We start from the raw sequence: 17377 nt of genomic DNA, 5'->3' as shown, positions 1-17377 counted from the left end.
GTTTTGGAACTACATTTCCCATGATGCTCTTGCACTCTACAGTGTAGTTGAACATCATGGGAAATGTAGTTCCAGAGCATCTGGGGTGCCAAGGTTTGCCGTCACTGCTCTAGGGTCTCTGCTAAAAAAAAAAAAAAAAATTTATATATATAAAGTAATTTTCTTGCAAACAATACGGATTTTACCATGTAAGCAACAAATGTCAGAAAAAAGGCTTACGCGTGAAGGGGTTATTTAACGTGATTTTTATTTGGATTGTTTAATTCAGAAAAAAAAAAAAACCTTTGGATTCTGAAATAATAGTGTGACGCTTATACCGCAAAACTTTTAAGTGCACACTGGTCCTTCGCTACCTATAGACTGCCTCCCCAGCATCAACTTACCCGAGCCACAAGGCTCACACTCCGCTTTGGCTTTCAGAGCCCCCTGACCCATTTATGCAGCATCTCTCTGTTCCTGTTCTACGTTGTCACACAGGCTTCTTATGGAGTCTACAGTTGGCTGTTTTATGACCATGCACAGTCATGGACTACTGTTGTCGTCATCAGCAAACTACATTTATGAGATATGTCATGCAGGAATCACGGGTTTGGAAGGGTGCACATGTACTAAGCCCATTGATATCTCTGACATGCCAGTGAATGTCTGTTTTAATAAATGCTGTATATTGATGTTAATGAGCATCGTCGTCTCACCCTTTACTGTTCTCTTTTTCTCTGCAGTTGTAACTGGAGCTACGGATGGAATTGGAAAGGCATACGCAGAGGAGGTGAGAATATTTTGCTATACCTATTAAACCTGAACTCCTGTCAGATATAAACAATATCATTTAAAGTGATTGTAAAGGCATTCTATGCATAAAGGTTAAAAAAAAAAAAAAAAAAAATACTACATTTTAATACCTAAATACTTACCTGAGCCCCATCAGGATCCAGCGATGTGGACGAGAGTAGCAGCTCTCCTGGGTCTTTCCCTCCCCCATTGGCTGTCTGAGACAGCAATCTCCTGCTACTGTCAATCACAGCCAATGAGGTGGGGGGCGGGGCCGAGCCACGCTTCGCTTAGTTTTTGAATAGACACACAGAGCAGCGGCATCTGGAGCGAGCCTGCTTATGGTGCCCCTATAAGGACCGGACTGGTCTGCTTGCTCTCTCCAGAGCTCGGCAGGTGGGAGGTGCCAGGAGCGACGGCGGGAGACCCAAGAAGAGGGGGATCGGGGCTGTGTAAAAACCATTGAGTGTGTATGACATGTTTGTTATTTAAAAAAAGAAAATCGGCTTTTAAAATCCCCTTTTTAATACAATAATGTATTCGTTTTAAAATATTTTACAAAGAAGTAGTAGACATACCCAAATCTGTCCTGATATCCGCTCCTCTCATCCCCTGCACATGTACACGAGCACTATGCATGCTACACATCCCATAGTCCATTTTGGCCATGAGCAAAAGAGGGTGGCTATGTTCCAGCGTACAGTGGTACCATGTAGAACGAATGTAGCAACCCTTTAACTGGAAAGCTGATCAAAGTAAAAAAAATAAAAAATTAAGATGGGGGGGGGGGCTTTGGGAGAAACGGAAGGGACTTTTATGAGAAAAGAATAAATGCTTGAATGGATTTTTTTATTTTTTATTATTTAACCTCTTCAGCCCCAGACGGTTTACCCCCCCCATGACCAGGCCATTTTTTGCAATATGGCACTGTGTTACTTTAACTGACAATTGCGCGGTTGTGCGAAACTGTACACAAATACAATTTGCCTTTTTTTTTTTCTCCCATAGACCTTTTTTTTTTGGTCGTATTTGATCACCTCCTGCGGTTTTTATTTTTGCGCTATAAACAAAAAAAGACCGACAATTTTGAAAATATTTTTTTTACTTTATGCTATAAAACATGTCCAGCAAAAAAAAATCGAATTTATTTAATCAGTTTAGGCCAATATGTCTTCTATATTTTTGGTAAAAAAAATAAAAAAAAATAAAAAAGAGTTTTATTGGTTTGTGCAAAAGTTATAGAGTCTACAAACTATGGGTTATATTCATGGGATTGAAATTTTTTTTTTTTTTTACTAAAAATGGCGGGGTTCAGCGTTTTTTTTTTTTTTTTTTTTTTAAAGACAATGACTGATTGCTAAGCAGTGTGAAGCCGACCACACGTCAGATCTGATATGGATTTTAAGGGGCATCCCATACCAAAAAAAAAAAAAAAAATGGCTTGTCCCCCCCCCCCCCCCCGATTTGTAATAAAAAAAAATAAATTAAAATAAGACAATTGAAAAGTATGGAAAAAAAAACCAGCGTGGGGTCCCCCCCCCAGTCCATATTAGACACGTCAGATCTGATATGGATTTTAAGGGGCTCCCCATACCAAAAAAAAAAAAATGGCATGTGGCCCCCCCCCCCCCAAAATCTATACCAGACCCTTATCTGAGCATGCAGGTCAGGAAAGAGGGGGGGTGAGCAAGAGCTCCCCTGCTGAACCATACCACGCCACATGCCCTGGGGTGGGTGCTTTGGGGCGGGGGGGGGGGGGGGGCTGAGTAAAACAAATGCCACATTTAGTATTCTCTCCAAAATCTTATGGAATTGAAAGCTTGCACAATTGTTACCGCATGCAGTATTTTACCGCGTATTATTAGCCGTTATTTAGCTTAGTGAAATCTTCCAATGGAGACACTAGGTCTGGTAACCTGGGGCGGCCCCCAAGGAATTCCCCTAATTTGTAAGGATTTCCTCTCATTTCCTGTTTGGCTATGGGACAGAAAGTGAAGGGAAATCTCCACAATGGGAAACACATGGCCCTCGCTCTATCCAAAATGGGAAATAAAAAAGAAAAACATCTGACGGGTTATAACCCTCCCATACTTTATCCAAACAAAAAAAAAAGAAGTTATGCCTGCCTATAGTTCTACTTTAAAGTGGTTGTAAAGTCACCTTTTGTGCTGCGCCCCCCCCCCCCCCCTTTGTTTCTTATCTAAGCTTGATCTGATCCAGCTCCAGCTGCTTTTTCTCTCCTCATTGGGCAGAATGATAGCAGCAGGAGCCATTGGCTTCCCCTGCTGTCAATCTAATCCTGTGACGTGGGGGATGGGACAGAGTGGCGTTGTCTGTGTCAATGGACAAAGCAGCGGGACTTGGGAGCGAGCCCACACGGGGTCCTCGATGGAAATCGAATTTCCGTTGGGGTACTTGATGAAGGGGAGGAGCCAGGAGTGGCAGCAGGGCATCCCAGAAGAAGAGGATCGGGGCCCCATCGTGCAAAACCCTTACACAGAGCAGGTGAATATAAGATGTTTGTCATTTTTATAACAAAAAACAAACCTTTACAATCACTTTAAGAACACAATTACAGAATCTTGCTTGTAACCCGGGTACTGCCTGTACTTTATGAAGATGATTGGACGTGTGTGGGCTTCTACGTTCTCCCCAATAATGGCAAAAATTGCATCAAAGAGGCGGACTGAAGGGCTAAAAATGCTTATTGCAATCAATGCACCTTCCTTTCTTATTACATTGATGTTCCATACTCTCTTCCATGATTATTTCGGTTTGTCGATTTTTTTTTTTTTTTTTTTTTTTTTTTTAATAAATTGTTGTTTTTCTGCAGCTGGCGAGGCGTGGATTGTCCATCGTCCTTATCAGTAGATCTCAGGATAAGCTCGATGAGGTGGCCAAAAACATCCGTGAGTCTGGTTACCCATTTTATTTTTTTATGATTCCAGCTGTTATTAGTGTGCTTTTAAAAATGGAAGAGAAAATGTAGTGACTGGTGGCAACCACATAGACAGGTAAACATTGGGGTATAAAAGGTGACTTAAAGGGGTTGTAAACCCTCAGGTTTTTTCACCTTAATGTATTCCAAGTTTGACGGTGGGGGATGGTGTTCTTGGGGTCATAGGCAGCATTCCCCCTCCTCCAAACACGCAGAGTTGAGTTGATGCCAAAGATGTCGATTTTGGTCTCCTCTGACCACAACACTTTCCCCCAGTTCTCCTCTGAATCATTCAGATGTTCATTAGCAAACTTCATACAGACCTTTACATGTGATTTCTTGATCAGGGGGATCTTGCATGCGCTGCAGGATTTCAGTCCTTCACAGTGTAGTGTGTTACCAATTGTTTTCTTGGTGACTATGTTCCCAGCTGCCTTGAGATCATTGACAAGATTCTCCCGTGTAGTTCTGGGCTGATTCCTCACCGTTCTCATGATCATTGAAACTCCACGAGGTGAGATCTTGCATGGAGCCCCAGACCGAGGGAGATTGACCGTTATTTTGTGTTTCTTCCATTTGCAAATAATCGCACCAACTGTTGTCACCCTCCCACCAAGCTGCTTAGCGATGGTCTTGTAGCCCATTCCAGGCTTGTGTAGGTCTACAATCTTGTCCCTGACGTCCTTGGACAGCTCTTTGGTCTTGGCCATGGCGGAGAGATTGGAATCTGATTGCTTCTGTGGACAGTCGTCTTTCTTATACAGGTAACAAGCTTAGATTAGGAGCACTCCCTTTAACGCCCTGTACACACGGTCGGACATTCGACCACAAAATCCTTTGGATTTTTTCCGACTGATTTTGTCTAAAACTGGTGTTGCATACACACGGTCGGACAAAGTTTTCGGAAAATCCAATAGTTCGGAACAAGGTGACGTTCGTTGCGTACGACTAGACTACGTTGAGGCTAGTAGCCAATAGCTTTGGTCTCGTAATTTGATCTGAGCATGCGTGGCACTTTGTCCGATCGGAATTCTCTACAAACGATTGGAAAAAGTCTGATCGGATTTTTTTGTCTGAAAATTTTAGATCCTGCTCCCAAATTTTTTTCCGTCGGACTTTCCGACGGAAAAAGTCCGATAGAGCCCACACACGAACGGATTTTCCGACAATATAATCCGATCGGACTTTTTCCATCTGAATTTCCAACCGTGTGTACAGGGCATTAGAGAGTGCTCCTGATCTCAGCTTGTTACCTGTATAGAAGACACCTGGGAGCCACAAATCTTGCTGATTGATAGGGGATCAAATACTCATTTCACTCATTAAAATGCAAATCAATTTATAACTTTTTTGAAATGCGTTTTTCTGGATATTTTTGTTGTTATTCTGTCTTTCACTGTTAAAATAAACCGACCATTAAAATGATAGACTGATCATTTTTTTTTTGTCAGTGGGCAAATGTGCAAAATAAGCAGATCAAATACTTTTTCCCCTTAATGTATGAGGAGGGAGGAGCCAAGGGAAGGCAAAATATAAGCAAATTTAATTTCAGCTTGGGTTCACGTTGCCGCAATTTCGGATCCGACATCCCTGCGTGACTTTATTGCGGCTCGCAGACAAATTCTTTAACAGAAGTCAATGCAAGTCATATTGAAGTCGCACCAAAAGTAGTGCAGGAACCTTTTTGTAAGTCGGAGCGTCTTGAGTTGCATCGATTAGACCCGTTCCATTGCAGCTGTGCGAGTCGCATGACAAGTCGTGGCAGCGTGAACCGGGGATTAAAGCGGAGGTCCACCCTAAAGTGGAGCTTCCGCTCATTGGAACCCCCCCCCCCTCCGGCGCCACAATTGGCACCTTTCAGGGGGGAGGGGGGTGCAGGTACCTGTACAGTACAGGTATCTGCACCCACTTCCGGCGTAGAGTCTGCAGAAGCCATGCCCCTTTCCGCAGAATCTACGCCCCTTTCCGAAGGTCCCCCGCTGTCTGATGGGAAACACACGGATCCCAGAGACAGCGGGGACCATCCTTATTGCGCAATGCGACTCACGCATGCGCAGTAGGGAACCGGCAAATGAAGCCGCAAGACTCCACTTCCTGATTCCCATACCCAAGATGGCGGCGGCAGCACCCGAGAGACGATTGAGAGATCGACTTCGGGTGCCGACATCGCGGGCGCGCTGGGCGGGTAAGTGTCATTATTTTAAAAGTCAGCAGCTGCAGTATTTGTAGCTGCTGGCTTTTAAAAAAGAAAAAACGGCGGACTCCCGCTTTAAGGCTAAACTCTGGACTGGGGAGAAAGTTACCCTTGCAGGGGCCCCCTTACAAGGGTTCACTGCTCATGTTGTCTATCTAGACCAGGTCTATGCTAACTTCAACTCCCGTCATTAGGGATGAGCTCAGGTGTGTTCGCATTGACCACGCGCAGAGCCCGCCAGGAATTTGGGGCAGCCCTGCGCTAATCACAGGCAGTGAGACATTGCAACGATGTGCGGCTGCAGAGATCGGGCAATGTCTCACTGCAGTGATTAACGCAGCGCTGTGCCGACTTCCTGGCGGGCTCTGCGCGTGGTCCATGCAAACACGCCTGAGCTAATCACTACTCCGTCATGCCTCTGCCCCTGGGTGTCATGCTTGTGGCTGTCAGAGTCTTTCTATGCCTCATGGGACTTGTAGTTCTGCAACAGCTGAAGGTCCGCTAATTGCATATCCCTGATCTAGAGGATGTTTGGTAAAGTGAATTATTAATCTTATTCCTCATACTTCCCCAGTAGATGTCGCTCTTAATCATTCTGGTGTTGCTGGGATGTGGGCGGGTCCTCTTGCATCGCGATGAACAGTGCAGCTCCTGCATCGTATGCGATTGTGATGTAGAGCTGCAACCTGTTGGGCAGTAAAGAGGAGCAGCTGTCCCCTAGAAAACACAAGTGGTGCAAAATGGGCCCCACAGTAAGGGTAACTTTTTTTTTTTTTTTTTTCTGAGTTCAGTTTGAATCGATCAATGAAAGTGTTGTCACCAAAACACTGTGCACCAGTTAACCAGTGCAGAAAAAAAATGACTGTAAAATATTTGCACCACAAACAACTGTTACAAAACTCGCATTCCCTGCGTACCGATGTCCAGCTTGGGGATCCCCAATCCACATATAATTGTTGACTTTTATCTGTGAGTTTTCACCTCTTATATCATTGGGATTTGTAGTAAGTCACTTGAAAGTAATAGAGGGGCGAGGAGAGGAAAGCCTTTCCATGGGATGAGCAGTAATGCCGGTCCCCCATCCCCCCCCCCCCCCCCGGCTCTCCGGTGTTTCTGTGGGTGGATGAGAAATGGCAGGGCTGCTTTTTGGAACATCTTGCAGGATTCTCACTCTGCGGTGGCTCGGTAAGTCTGCTGTAGCCGGTACTGACCAATATCCTCTCAGCTAGCCTCTTCCAGGATCCCAGATGCTTCTCTGTGGTTGGCCCTGAGTCCTATTGAGCGTAGATCGCGCACTCGTGTATATCTCTAGAAGACCGAGCAATGCTGTCATTTTATCATACTTCTCAATATTCTGTTATCATGTCAGGCATGCATGTTTACATCTATATATGTGTAATGACAGTAGACTGAAAAGCTGACATTTTAATCTGTTTATATTTTGCCTTCCTTGGGTCCTGTCCTTCCTCAACATGCTAATTAAGGACAGGGTTCACACCTCTGACGGATGCGGCTCGCAGCAGGGGTAACGGCACGTCCCTGTTCTCTGTGGCGAATCGGGGGCCACATTTTTGCCTGAATTCGGCCCTGAAACTGAGCCAAAGATGCACAGCGTTCCTGTGCAAGCCGCAACGGAGATATGCTTACCGGCCGGTCACAATCCCCTGTCATGCAAACTAGATGCGGAGAAACCTACATCCAATTCACATAGGTGTGAACCCAGCCTAAATCTTTAACCACTTGCCGACCGCAGCTTGCCGATATACGTCGGCACAATGGCAGCAGTGGGAAAATAGGCACACCTGTATGTCACCTTTAATTGGTGGGGCTAGTGGGCACAAGCGCCACCTGCAGGGTGCGCACCCGCTGCATACATCGTGGCCGCGCCCACGGGTCCCGCGGACTCTGTGTCCGCTTGTGTCCCGCAATCGTGTCACGGAGAAGCAGAACGGGGAGATGCCTATGTAAACAAGGCATTTCCCTATTCTGCCTAGTGACATGACAGAAATCTACTGCTCCCTGTCATCAGGAGCAGTGATTGCTGTCATGCCAGTGGTAGCCCCCCCCCCCCCCCCACAGTTAGAATCCCTAGAACACACTTAACCCCTTGATCGCCCCCCTAGTGTTTAACCCCTTCCCTGCCAGTTTCATTTACACAGTAATCGGTGCATTTTTATAGCACTGATCTCTGTACAAATGACAATGGTCCCAAAATAGTGTCAAAAGTGTCCAATGTGTCCGCCATATTGTTGCCGTTACGATATAAAATCACAGATCGCCACCATTACTAATAAATTAGAATTCATAATAAAAATGGCATAAATCTTTCCCCTATATTGTAGACGCTATAAATGTGTTGCGCAAACCAATCAATATACGCTTATTGCGATATTTTTGGTGGGAAAAAAAATGTAGAAGAATATATCTATATATAAGAATATATATCGGCCTAAAATGAGGGAAAAAATTGTTTATTAGCAAAAAGTAAAAGAATATTGGAATATGTTTTTTTTTTTTTTTTTTTTTGTTTATAGTGCAAAAAATAATATATAACAACGCAATTGTCAGTTAAAATGACGCAGTGCCGAATCGCAAAAAGTGCTGTGGTCAGGAAGGGGGTAAAATCTTCCGGGGCTGAAGCGGTTCATTACATACCAAATTTTTAGATCCAGTGATGTCATCACTGGGTCTGGAGGCTCCGCTATGCAATCCAGGCAGACCATGCCTGGTGTAAGGAAAGGAATGGTCAGCACTCGGGACGACATTTTAAAACGGTATTTTTTTATTAAATGCATGTAAAAAAGCTGGAAAACAGCCTACACGTTTCAGACATTAGTACTTAGCCATGACTAAGGACTAACGTCCGAAACACGTAGGCTGTTTTACAACTTTGTACATGTATTTAACCACTTTCAGCCCCGGACCATTTTGCTGGCTTAAGACCGGACCACTTTTTGCGTTTCGGCACTGCGTCGCTTTAACTGACGTCCTTTTTTTTTTCCACAAATAGAGCTTTCTTTTGGTGGTATTTGATTACCTCTGCGGTTTTTATTTTTTGCACTATAAACAAAGAGGGACAATTTTTAAAAAAATGCATTATTTTTTACTTTTTGCTATAATAAATATCCCCCAAAAATATATTAAAAAAACGTATTTTTTCCTCAGTTTAGGCTGATGCGATTTTTTTTTTCTTTTACCAAAAATATGTAGAAGAATACGTAATAAGCAATTATTGATTGGTTTGCGCAAAATTTATAGCGTTTTCAAAGTAGGGGATAGTTTTATGGCATTTTTATAAAAAAAATTTTTTACTAGTAATGGCGGCGATCAGCGATTTTTATTGTGACTGCATCATTATGGCGGACACATCGGACATTTTTGACACTTTTTTGGGATCATTGTCATTTATACAGCAATCACTGCTATACAAATGAAGTGATTCCTGTGTAAATGACACTGGCAGTGAAGGGATTAACCAGGGGGTGGCAGTGTAGGGGTTAAGTGTGTCCTAGGGCCTTGTTACTAACTGGGGGGGCTGGGCTGTGTGTTAGTGAACACCGATCTCTGCTCCAATCACAGGGAGCAGAGATCAGTGTCACTTGTTGCTAGGAAGTAAACAGCATCTCCCCGTTCAGCCTCCCGTGAGACGATTGCGGGTATCCCCGCAGCGATCACGTCCGCGGGACCCGCGACCGGACTCACGGGGGGTCCAGACCGGCAGCGCGCATGCGATGGCAGGGCGGCAATTTCAAATGGACGTACCTGTACGCCAGTTTGCCTGCCCGTGCCATTCTGCCGACGTACATCGTCGCGCGCCGGTCGGGAAGTGGTTAATGGAGAAATACCATTTTGGATGTCGCCCTGAGTGCCGGCCATTTCTTTCATTATTCTGGTACGTTGGAGGTGTCGGCAGCCTCAAGGTCTGTGCACCGGTCGGAGCTTTTATGTGGGGAAGGTTGCAGCACCTATACACCAGTTTTCCTTAGATCAGGCATGTCCAATGTGCGGCCCGTGGGCCAATCGCAGCTCGCGTTCCGGTTTAATCCGGCCCCTCTGGTGATTTGGATATATATATCTTTTGTGGCCCCTATTTATCGCTGCTGCCTCGGAGGGGGGCGGGACGAGCGTCATCAGATTACATACAGTGAGAATCTCCTGTTTACTCGTGGCCTCTGTAATAGGAACTCCCGTCTCCTGGGCTGCCATTGGATAATTGTTCTGTTTATCATAGGAGGCGGGACTTCTCCATGAAAAGGAAACGTTTTTCCTTTTTTTTTTTTTTTTTTTGTATTGTACCTTCACCCTCAGGACACCAAGCGGCCTGCTGCAAGCCGCATTACCTGCATATGCAAGCATTTCATTAAAAGCAACTGCTATCCGAGGCCCCATTTGTGCGGACATAATCGCAGAGGAATTATTCTCTCTCGCTCTCTCTGCCTGCTGTTTTTAAAAAGTGATCTTTTAATCAAACTCAGCAGCCATTGTGAAAGTCACTTTCCCGTTTCTGCTTGAACGGGCCTCACAATCCTGGTGCCTGCTTTCTGTGAATGAAGAGGTGCATGATGGGATTACAGAAAGCTCTTGGCCTGATTTTTTAATTTTTAATTTTTCTGAATGAATGCAAATAAATCGGATTGTCTTTTTAGTGTGTGGAATAAAGCCTTTCCTCTCATAGGCTGCTGCCAGATTGAGTAACTTGGGTTTATTAAGGGGGGGGGGGGGGGTTGGCGAATGGTTTATGCCTCCCCAAAAGGGATGTTTTGAGATTTCAATATGGGGAGTGGGGGCTGTGACTTGTCTCTTCTGGACCCCAGTGGGGAGATCTTCTTCTTCCTCACTTCTGTCAAACTTGATTTTGGGTGCTGCGGTTGCATTCTCTTTACAATATGGTACGTAGAGCTGCCACGACGAGTCGACGTAATCGATTAAGTCAACTACAAAAATACATCGACGTGCGTGCAGGGCGTCGATGCGTCACAGTGCTCCGTATCTCCCACTCCCCCTCGGTGCCACCGTCCCTGGGGGTGCAACGGATCATCACCGATCCATGATCCGAACGGGTCACCCCGCTCGGATCGGCACATGTCGCGATCCGCGGAGTGCTCCGCGGTCTCGGCCTTAGGAGAGGCCGCGGCTTCGGCCTAGCTCCGAAGCGGCGGCCATCTTTCTACACCCAGGCGTTTACAATGTGATCGCTCCGACGGAGCGATCACTTGTAAACAAACCGGCGTCATGACATGACGCTGGTTTCTCTCTCCCCTCTCTGTACTGATCTGTGCAGTGGAGGGGAGACGTCGGATGGAAGCAGCCATCCCTCCATACTCTGCCAGCCCATACTCTGCCAGCCCATACTCTGCCAGCCCATACTCTGCCAGCCCATACTCTGCCAGCCCATACTCTGCCAGCCCATACTCTGCCAGCCCATACTCTGCCAGCCCATACTCTGCCAGCCCATACTCTGCCAGCCCATACTCTGCCAGCCCATACAATACTCTGCCAGCCAATACAATACAATACTCTGCCAGCCATTACAATACAATACTCTGCCATACAATACTCTCAAGGTTATCCAAAGGATTAATTAGCTAATCAAAAAAAATAAAAAAAATAATCGGATAGTCGTTGACTAATCAAAAAAATAATCGATAGATTAGTCGACAGACAAATTAATCGTTAGTTGCAGCTCTAATTGTACGGTACTTTAGCCTAATGGGGTGACTGCCAGCCAGTGGTTAAATCTCTTAGCAAGGAATCAAAATTGCCTGTGCAGCTCTAGCCTTAGGAGGTTTAAAGGAAATACATTTTTAGAATTTTAGTGTGTGCATACAGTATGTTAAAGTGGAACTTCAGTCATTTTTTTTATCTTTCCATCTATTAAATCTTCTGCCCTTTTTGTTTGATTATTTTTTTAGATAGTAAAACTTTTTTCTCTTATAGTCACTGACTGACACAGCTCCTCTCTTAGCCATTTTGTTCTTGCGCCACCTTTAGGAGAAGACTAGGCATAACGTGTTATGAAAAACACAGAACTTTTAGTTCCGCCCAAGGGGCGGTCCCTTAGGTAACAACCCCCCAGCCTGTCATGCAGCCCCCAGTTTTATTTTGCCTAGTGAAGGAGAAGGATCTAGAAAACCTGTGGACCCATCGGCCCGGATTTTTTTTCTGCAGAAGCTTTGCTTTTTGCTCAAGACTATAGATCCTGTGATCTACTATCAACAGCCGGCTGGGTGACAGGCTGGATACCCTTATCCTTGTAGTCTCCCCAGCCTGGCCAGCGAGCGTGTGCAGACCTGAGCTATGCGCTGGGTCAGCCACGACGTACCTCAGCTCCAGAAGTGGTCGGTGAGCTTTAATACTCCGGGGCACACATATGACTGGGCTACTGATGTCTGCATCACAGTGTGCCGGGCCAGCAGCCACCCCGTACTGATTGGAGAGTGGGTCTGTGATGGAAAGTCTCCCAGCTCTGCAGGACTGGCAAGTACAGCTCTCCCTGCCTCGGTGGGGCTGAGCAGCTGGGCATTCCTTGGGAGGTCGATTCGGGGGTCCCTCACTTCCCACTCTTCTCTCCCTGTCCCTACCCCCCCCTCCCTGTGGGGGATGCTGCATGTGATTGCTGAGCGGTGTGTGTGTCATGTGCGGGGGCTCTCCGGGGGGGCTCTCATCTGGGGGGGCTGTGCTGGCTGGCTTTGCCCTGATGTGTGTTCTTCTCTCCCTGGGGGTGTCTGAGAGGCTGTGTCTGTGATCCCTGCAGCGCTGTTCACCACCATATTCTGTCACTGTCCCTCATGGTTTTTTCAGTGTTCAGGGGCCATCTTAGGTGAGGGCAAGGAGCAGCATGCTCTCCAGTAGCTTGGCATACATTTCCCCTGTGGGTTTGTCCTTTTATACTGGACTCCCCGCCGGCCGTTTTCTTGAAGCCTGAGCACAAATTTTAATGAGTCTCTAGGAGCGGCATGCTTTCCTGTAGTCCGGCGGCCATTTTCTCTTTATTTTCTCTTTACTTTACTTATACTGGACGCTCTTTGAGCCTGGGCACATTGTAGATCTGTTTCAGTGCCATAAGCAGCAGCTCTGGATGACACAGTGTGATTTCCTCTGCACCTGGGAGCTGACAAGGAACACAGGCACTAGTTGCTGGACAGCGCAGAACCAGTCAGGGTGGTGAGTCCTGCGAAGTCGCCTTATCTGGTTATCCACAAGGATAAGGTGGTGTTGCATCCGCAACCTTCTTTTCTGCCGAAGGTGGTCTCGGCGTTTCACATCAATGAGGATATTGTGTTACCGTCTCCGTGTCCTAAGCCGACACATCCTAAGGAGGTGGCCCTCCATTCCCTGGATGTAGTTCAGGCTCTGAGGGTGTATTTATCTGCCACGGCTCCCTTCCAGAAGTCAGACTCGCTGTTTGTTTCGGTGGCTGGTCCAAAGAAAGGCATGGCGGTCTCGTCGGCCACCATTTCCAGGTGGATCAGGCAGATTGTAGTACAAGCCTACACTTTGAAGGGGCAGGTGCCCCCATTTCCGGTCACGGCCCACTCTACAAGGGCAATTGGAACGTCTTGGGCTTCCGACATCAAGCGTCTGTCGCTCAAGTGTGTAAAGCGGCGACCCGGTCATCTGTTCACACTTTTACAAAGTGTTAGAAGGTAGACGTCAGTGCATCGGCTGATGCCTGCTTTGGCTGCAAAGTTTTGCAGACGGCTGTATAGTTGCAATTGCATATGCAATTTTTTCCTTTTTTCCTGGTTTTTGGATAAAAACGCAGTACCTTTACGTTAATGCACTGTTGCATTTGTTACCGCAGTTTTGGTGCGGTTTTGAGGGTAGTGCCTTTCTGTTGAGGAACACTCTGTTTTTGTGGTGGTTTTTATCCACACTCTGTCGTTTTGTGGGTAAAGTTATACTAGTTCCCACTTGCCATGGTGGATGAAGTTTTTATGCTGTTTTCCCACCCCTCATTTTGGCACTGCTTGGGGATGTCCCAATGGCTAAGAGAGGAGCTGTGTCGGTCGGTGAATATAAGAGAAAATAGGATTTTCTGTACTCACCGTAAAATCCTTTTCTCTGTAATTCACCGACTGACACAGCACCCACCCCTCCTAATTTTCTATGTTATACTGCTTGTTGACTTACTGATGGCTGCAAGGCAGGCTGAGGGGCTGTTACCTAAGGGACCGCCCATTGGGCGGAACTAAAAGTTCTGTGTTTTTCATAACATGTTATGCCGCAAGTGGCGCACTAGTGACCCGGTCCTGAGCTCCGTGGCCGCGGGACTCGCGGACCCGATCGCCGCCAGTGTCCTGCGATCGGTTCGCGGAGCTGAAGAATGGGGAGAGGTAAATGTAAACAAACCTCTCCCCGTGCTTCCTAGTTGCCTGTCACTGATCATCTGTTCCCTGTCATAGGGAACGACAATCAGTGATGTCACATGCCAAGCCACGCCCCCTACACTAAGAAACACATATTGGGTCACACTTAACCCCTACACTGCCCCCTAGTGTTAACCCCTTCACTGCCAGTGACATTTTTACAGTAATCAATGCATTTTTAATCGCACTGATCGCTGTATTAATGCCAATGGTCCCAAAAATGTGTCAGAATTGTACGACGTGTCCGCCATAATGTCGCAGTCACAATAAAAACCGCTGATCGCCGCCATTACTAGTAAAAAAAAAAAAAATATTAATAGAAATGCCATAAAACTATCCCATATTATAGCAATTATTATTATATTATTATATATATTATTATTATAGCAAAAAGTTAAAAATATAATTTTCTTTCCAAAATTGTCGCTCTATTTTTGTTTATAGTGCAAAAAATAAAAAACACAGAGGTGATCAAATACAACCAAAAGAAAGCTCTATTTGTGGGCAAAAAAGGACGCCAATTTTGTTTGGGAGCCACGTCGCACGACCGCGCAATTGTCATCTAAAGCGACGCAGCGCCGAATTGAAAAAGGGACCTGGTCCTTTAACTGCAAAATGGTCCGGGGGCTTAAGTGGTTAAAGAGGAACTGCAGCCTGCTCACATAAAGTGGAATTCCAGGCAAACCCTAAAGGCAGCCACACATGGAACAAAATTCAGCCGGTTCGGCTATGGACTGGCCACATTTCGATCCATGTACGAGCATGCTTGTTGTACTGAAGTCAGTCTACCAATTGATTTCTGTGTCCGCCAAAGCGGCTGCAGGGGAAAGGAGGGAGCACCAACAGATGGACTATTGAAGCCTATGAATGATGTCACCTATAGGCTTCAATGGCTTCATTGTCAGAGTGCCGTCTCTTCTCTCCTGCAGAAGCTGTTGGCTGACACAGGGGATATCATGTGACCAGACTGGAGCAGGCTGAAAACAGGTATGTATACACATCTTTGTTACACAGTTTAGTCAGCATAGATGTAAGGAGTGGGGAAGGGACACTCCTTAGGGTTTGCCTAAAATTCCACATCAACCACTTCCCGCCCGCATTATATTCAATATACGGCCTCACAACCATTCTATAGTTCTGGAAGGGTGTCCCGTGTGCGCGATTCCCCATGCGCCCCCCTGGGGGGCACATAAGGAACTCTTTGTGACCGATGTGTGCCTTGGACACAGCGCGTCACAGATTGGGGTAAAGGGGCAATCGCAGCCCTTTACCATGTGATCGCTGTGTCCAATCATAAGCGAGCACAAATGTAAACACAACAGGTCTTTGCCTGTTAACGGCTCTCCTTCCCTCACGCAGAGGCCATGTGTGAGGGAAAGAGAGCCGGTGTTGTGTCGAATACTGTCCCCCTGTCGGATAGTGTCCGCCCTGTACTGCACTTGCGCAGTGTGGAAAACAAGGAGACGCCGAAAGTCTCCGAAGATGAACGGCGCCTGCGCACTGAGTCCAGGTTCAAGCCCCACCATCCAAGTGGATATAGAGCTAGAATAAAAAATTGCCGAGCGAAGCGAGGCCGTGCCTGAAGCGTGGTGAGCGAAGTGAGGCCGTGCCCGAAGCGTGGTGAGCGAAGCGAGCCCACGAGGGGCCCTATTACGAAGTGCTACCGTATGTCCACTTGGATGGGGGGGGGCTTGAACCTTGCGCAGTACGGGGTGGACTCTATCCGATGGGGGGACAGTTTTTGGCAGAACACTGGATTTGTGAGGGGGGAGCAGCGAGTGCAGCTGTTACACAGCGCCCATCAGTGCAGCTTCATCGGCGAAGAAAAAAATGCTACATTTTATAACCGAAACTAAGAAAGTTTTCAGCCTTTTTGTTTCTTAGCAAAAAAATAAAAAAAAACCCTGTGGTGATTAAATACCACCAAAAGAAAGCTCTATTTTTCTCCAAAAAATGATAAAAATGTCACATGGGTACAGTGTTGCATGACTGAGTAATTGTGATTCAACGTGTGACAGCGCTGAAAACTGAAAATTAGCCTGGGCAGGAAACGGGTAAAAGTATCCAATATTGAAGCAGTTAAAGTATACTTACCAACAATGTGGTGCCAGATCCTGGGGCACTGTTAACCCCGCCAGCTGTTCTAATTTTGTACACCCATGTTCCAGGTGGGCATGCCAAAACCACACCCACTTTATGGGTTCGTCTTGCTCAGACCCCCATCTCTAAATAGGCGCTGATCCCTGCAATTTGGAGTCTTCTTGAGTTACTGTGCTTGTGCACTAACTCACATTATGTTGATGCTGTGATCCCGGGACATGGCCCAGGATCGGCGGGACATGGAATTGAGATGTGGGACTGTCCCAGCAAATACGGGAAAGTTGCCAGTGCTATTGGCTCTTCTCGGTGTGACACCACAGGATGCCACTCCCTATGGTGGCACACCTGCAGGCTCGTTTTCCGAGCCAGACTGTGTTATTGTAAATGATTGTAAGTGATGATCATGATTCAGTTTAAAATAGAAATGAAAGGACAAACATTTGTGTATAGATATAAAAAAAACATTATAAATTAGAGATGCACTGAAATTTTGGCAGCTGAAACATATCGGGGGAAAATGGGGTTACTGCAATTTTGTCAATAAAGAAATAGGTGCCGATAATGTCACCGAAAACGCGTGTGATTTTTCTGCGCTTTCACTGTGCTTTTGGTGTGTTTTTGATAGGTCATGTGACTCAAAAACTGCATCAAAAACATACCGGGTGCATTATTGATGCGTTCTTGCTGCATTTTCAATGCATTTCAACAGGGAGGTGCGTTATTTTTTATTACCAAAATGGAAGAGCAACGGACCAGTGTGAAGACATGCATAGAATTTTTAAAGGGATGCATTTTTCTTGAGCTTTTGTAAGGTGCTGATAATGGGTGACAATAAACTCATATTCTTATAAATTCATGATATTACCGTAATTAAAAAGTTGAATATAATATGTGTGTGTGTGTGTTTGTATATCTATCTAACCATCTTACCATAAAATCCATTTCTCATTCGTTCATTGACAGCCACAGCCTTATTTTTCAGAACCATAGGGGTTATATCACCCC

General features: G+C 45.9%; 1 protein-coding gene across 1 annotated transcript in view; it reads left to right on the top strand.

Moving 5' to 3' along the window:
* The window catches only part of HSD17B12 (hydroxysteroid 17-beta dehydrogenase 12), a 186993-nt gene that overhangs the window by 59768 nt on the left and 109848 nt on the right, over positions 1-17377 (top strand). The window contains exons 2-3 of the mRNA XM_077453521.1: positions 723-769; positions 3605-3680. Coding sequence (XP_077309647.1) covers positions 723-769; positions 3605-3680 — 123 coding nt within the window. The remainder of the gene's footprint in view (positions 1-722; positions 770-3604; positions 3681-17377) is intronic.

The sequence above is a fragment of the Lithobates pipiens genome, unplaced genomic scaffold (assembly GCF_037356315.1).
Source record: "Lithobates pipiens isolate NorthernLeopardFrog02 unplaced genomic scaffold, aLitPip1_a1.2 Scaffold_24, whole genome shotgun sequence".
Taxonomy (NCBI): domain Eukaryota; kingdom Metazoa; phylum Chordata; class Amphibia; order Anura; family Ranidae; genus Lithobates; species Lithobates pipiens.
Note: the sequence above shows the minus strand (reverse complement) of the source record. Positions and strands in the feature narration are given on the sequence as shown.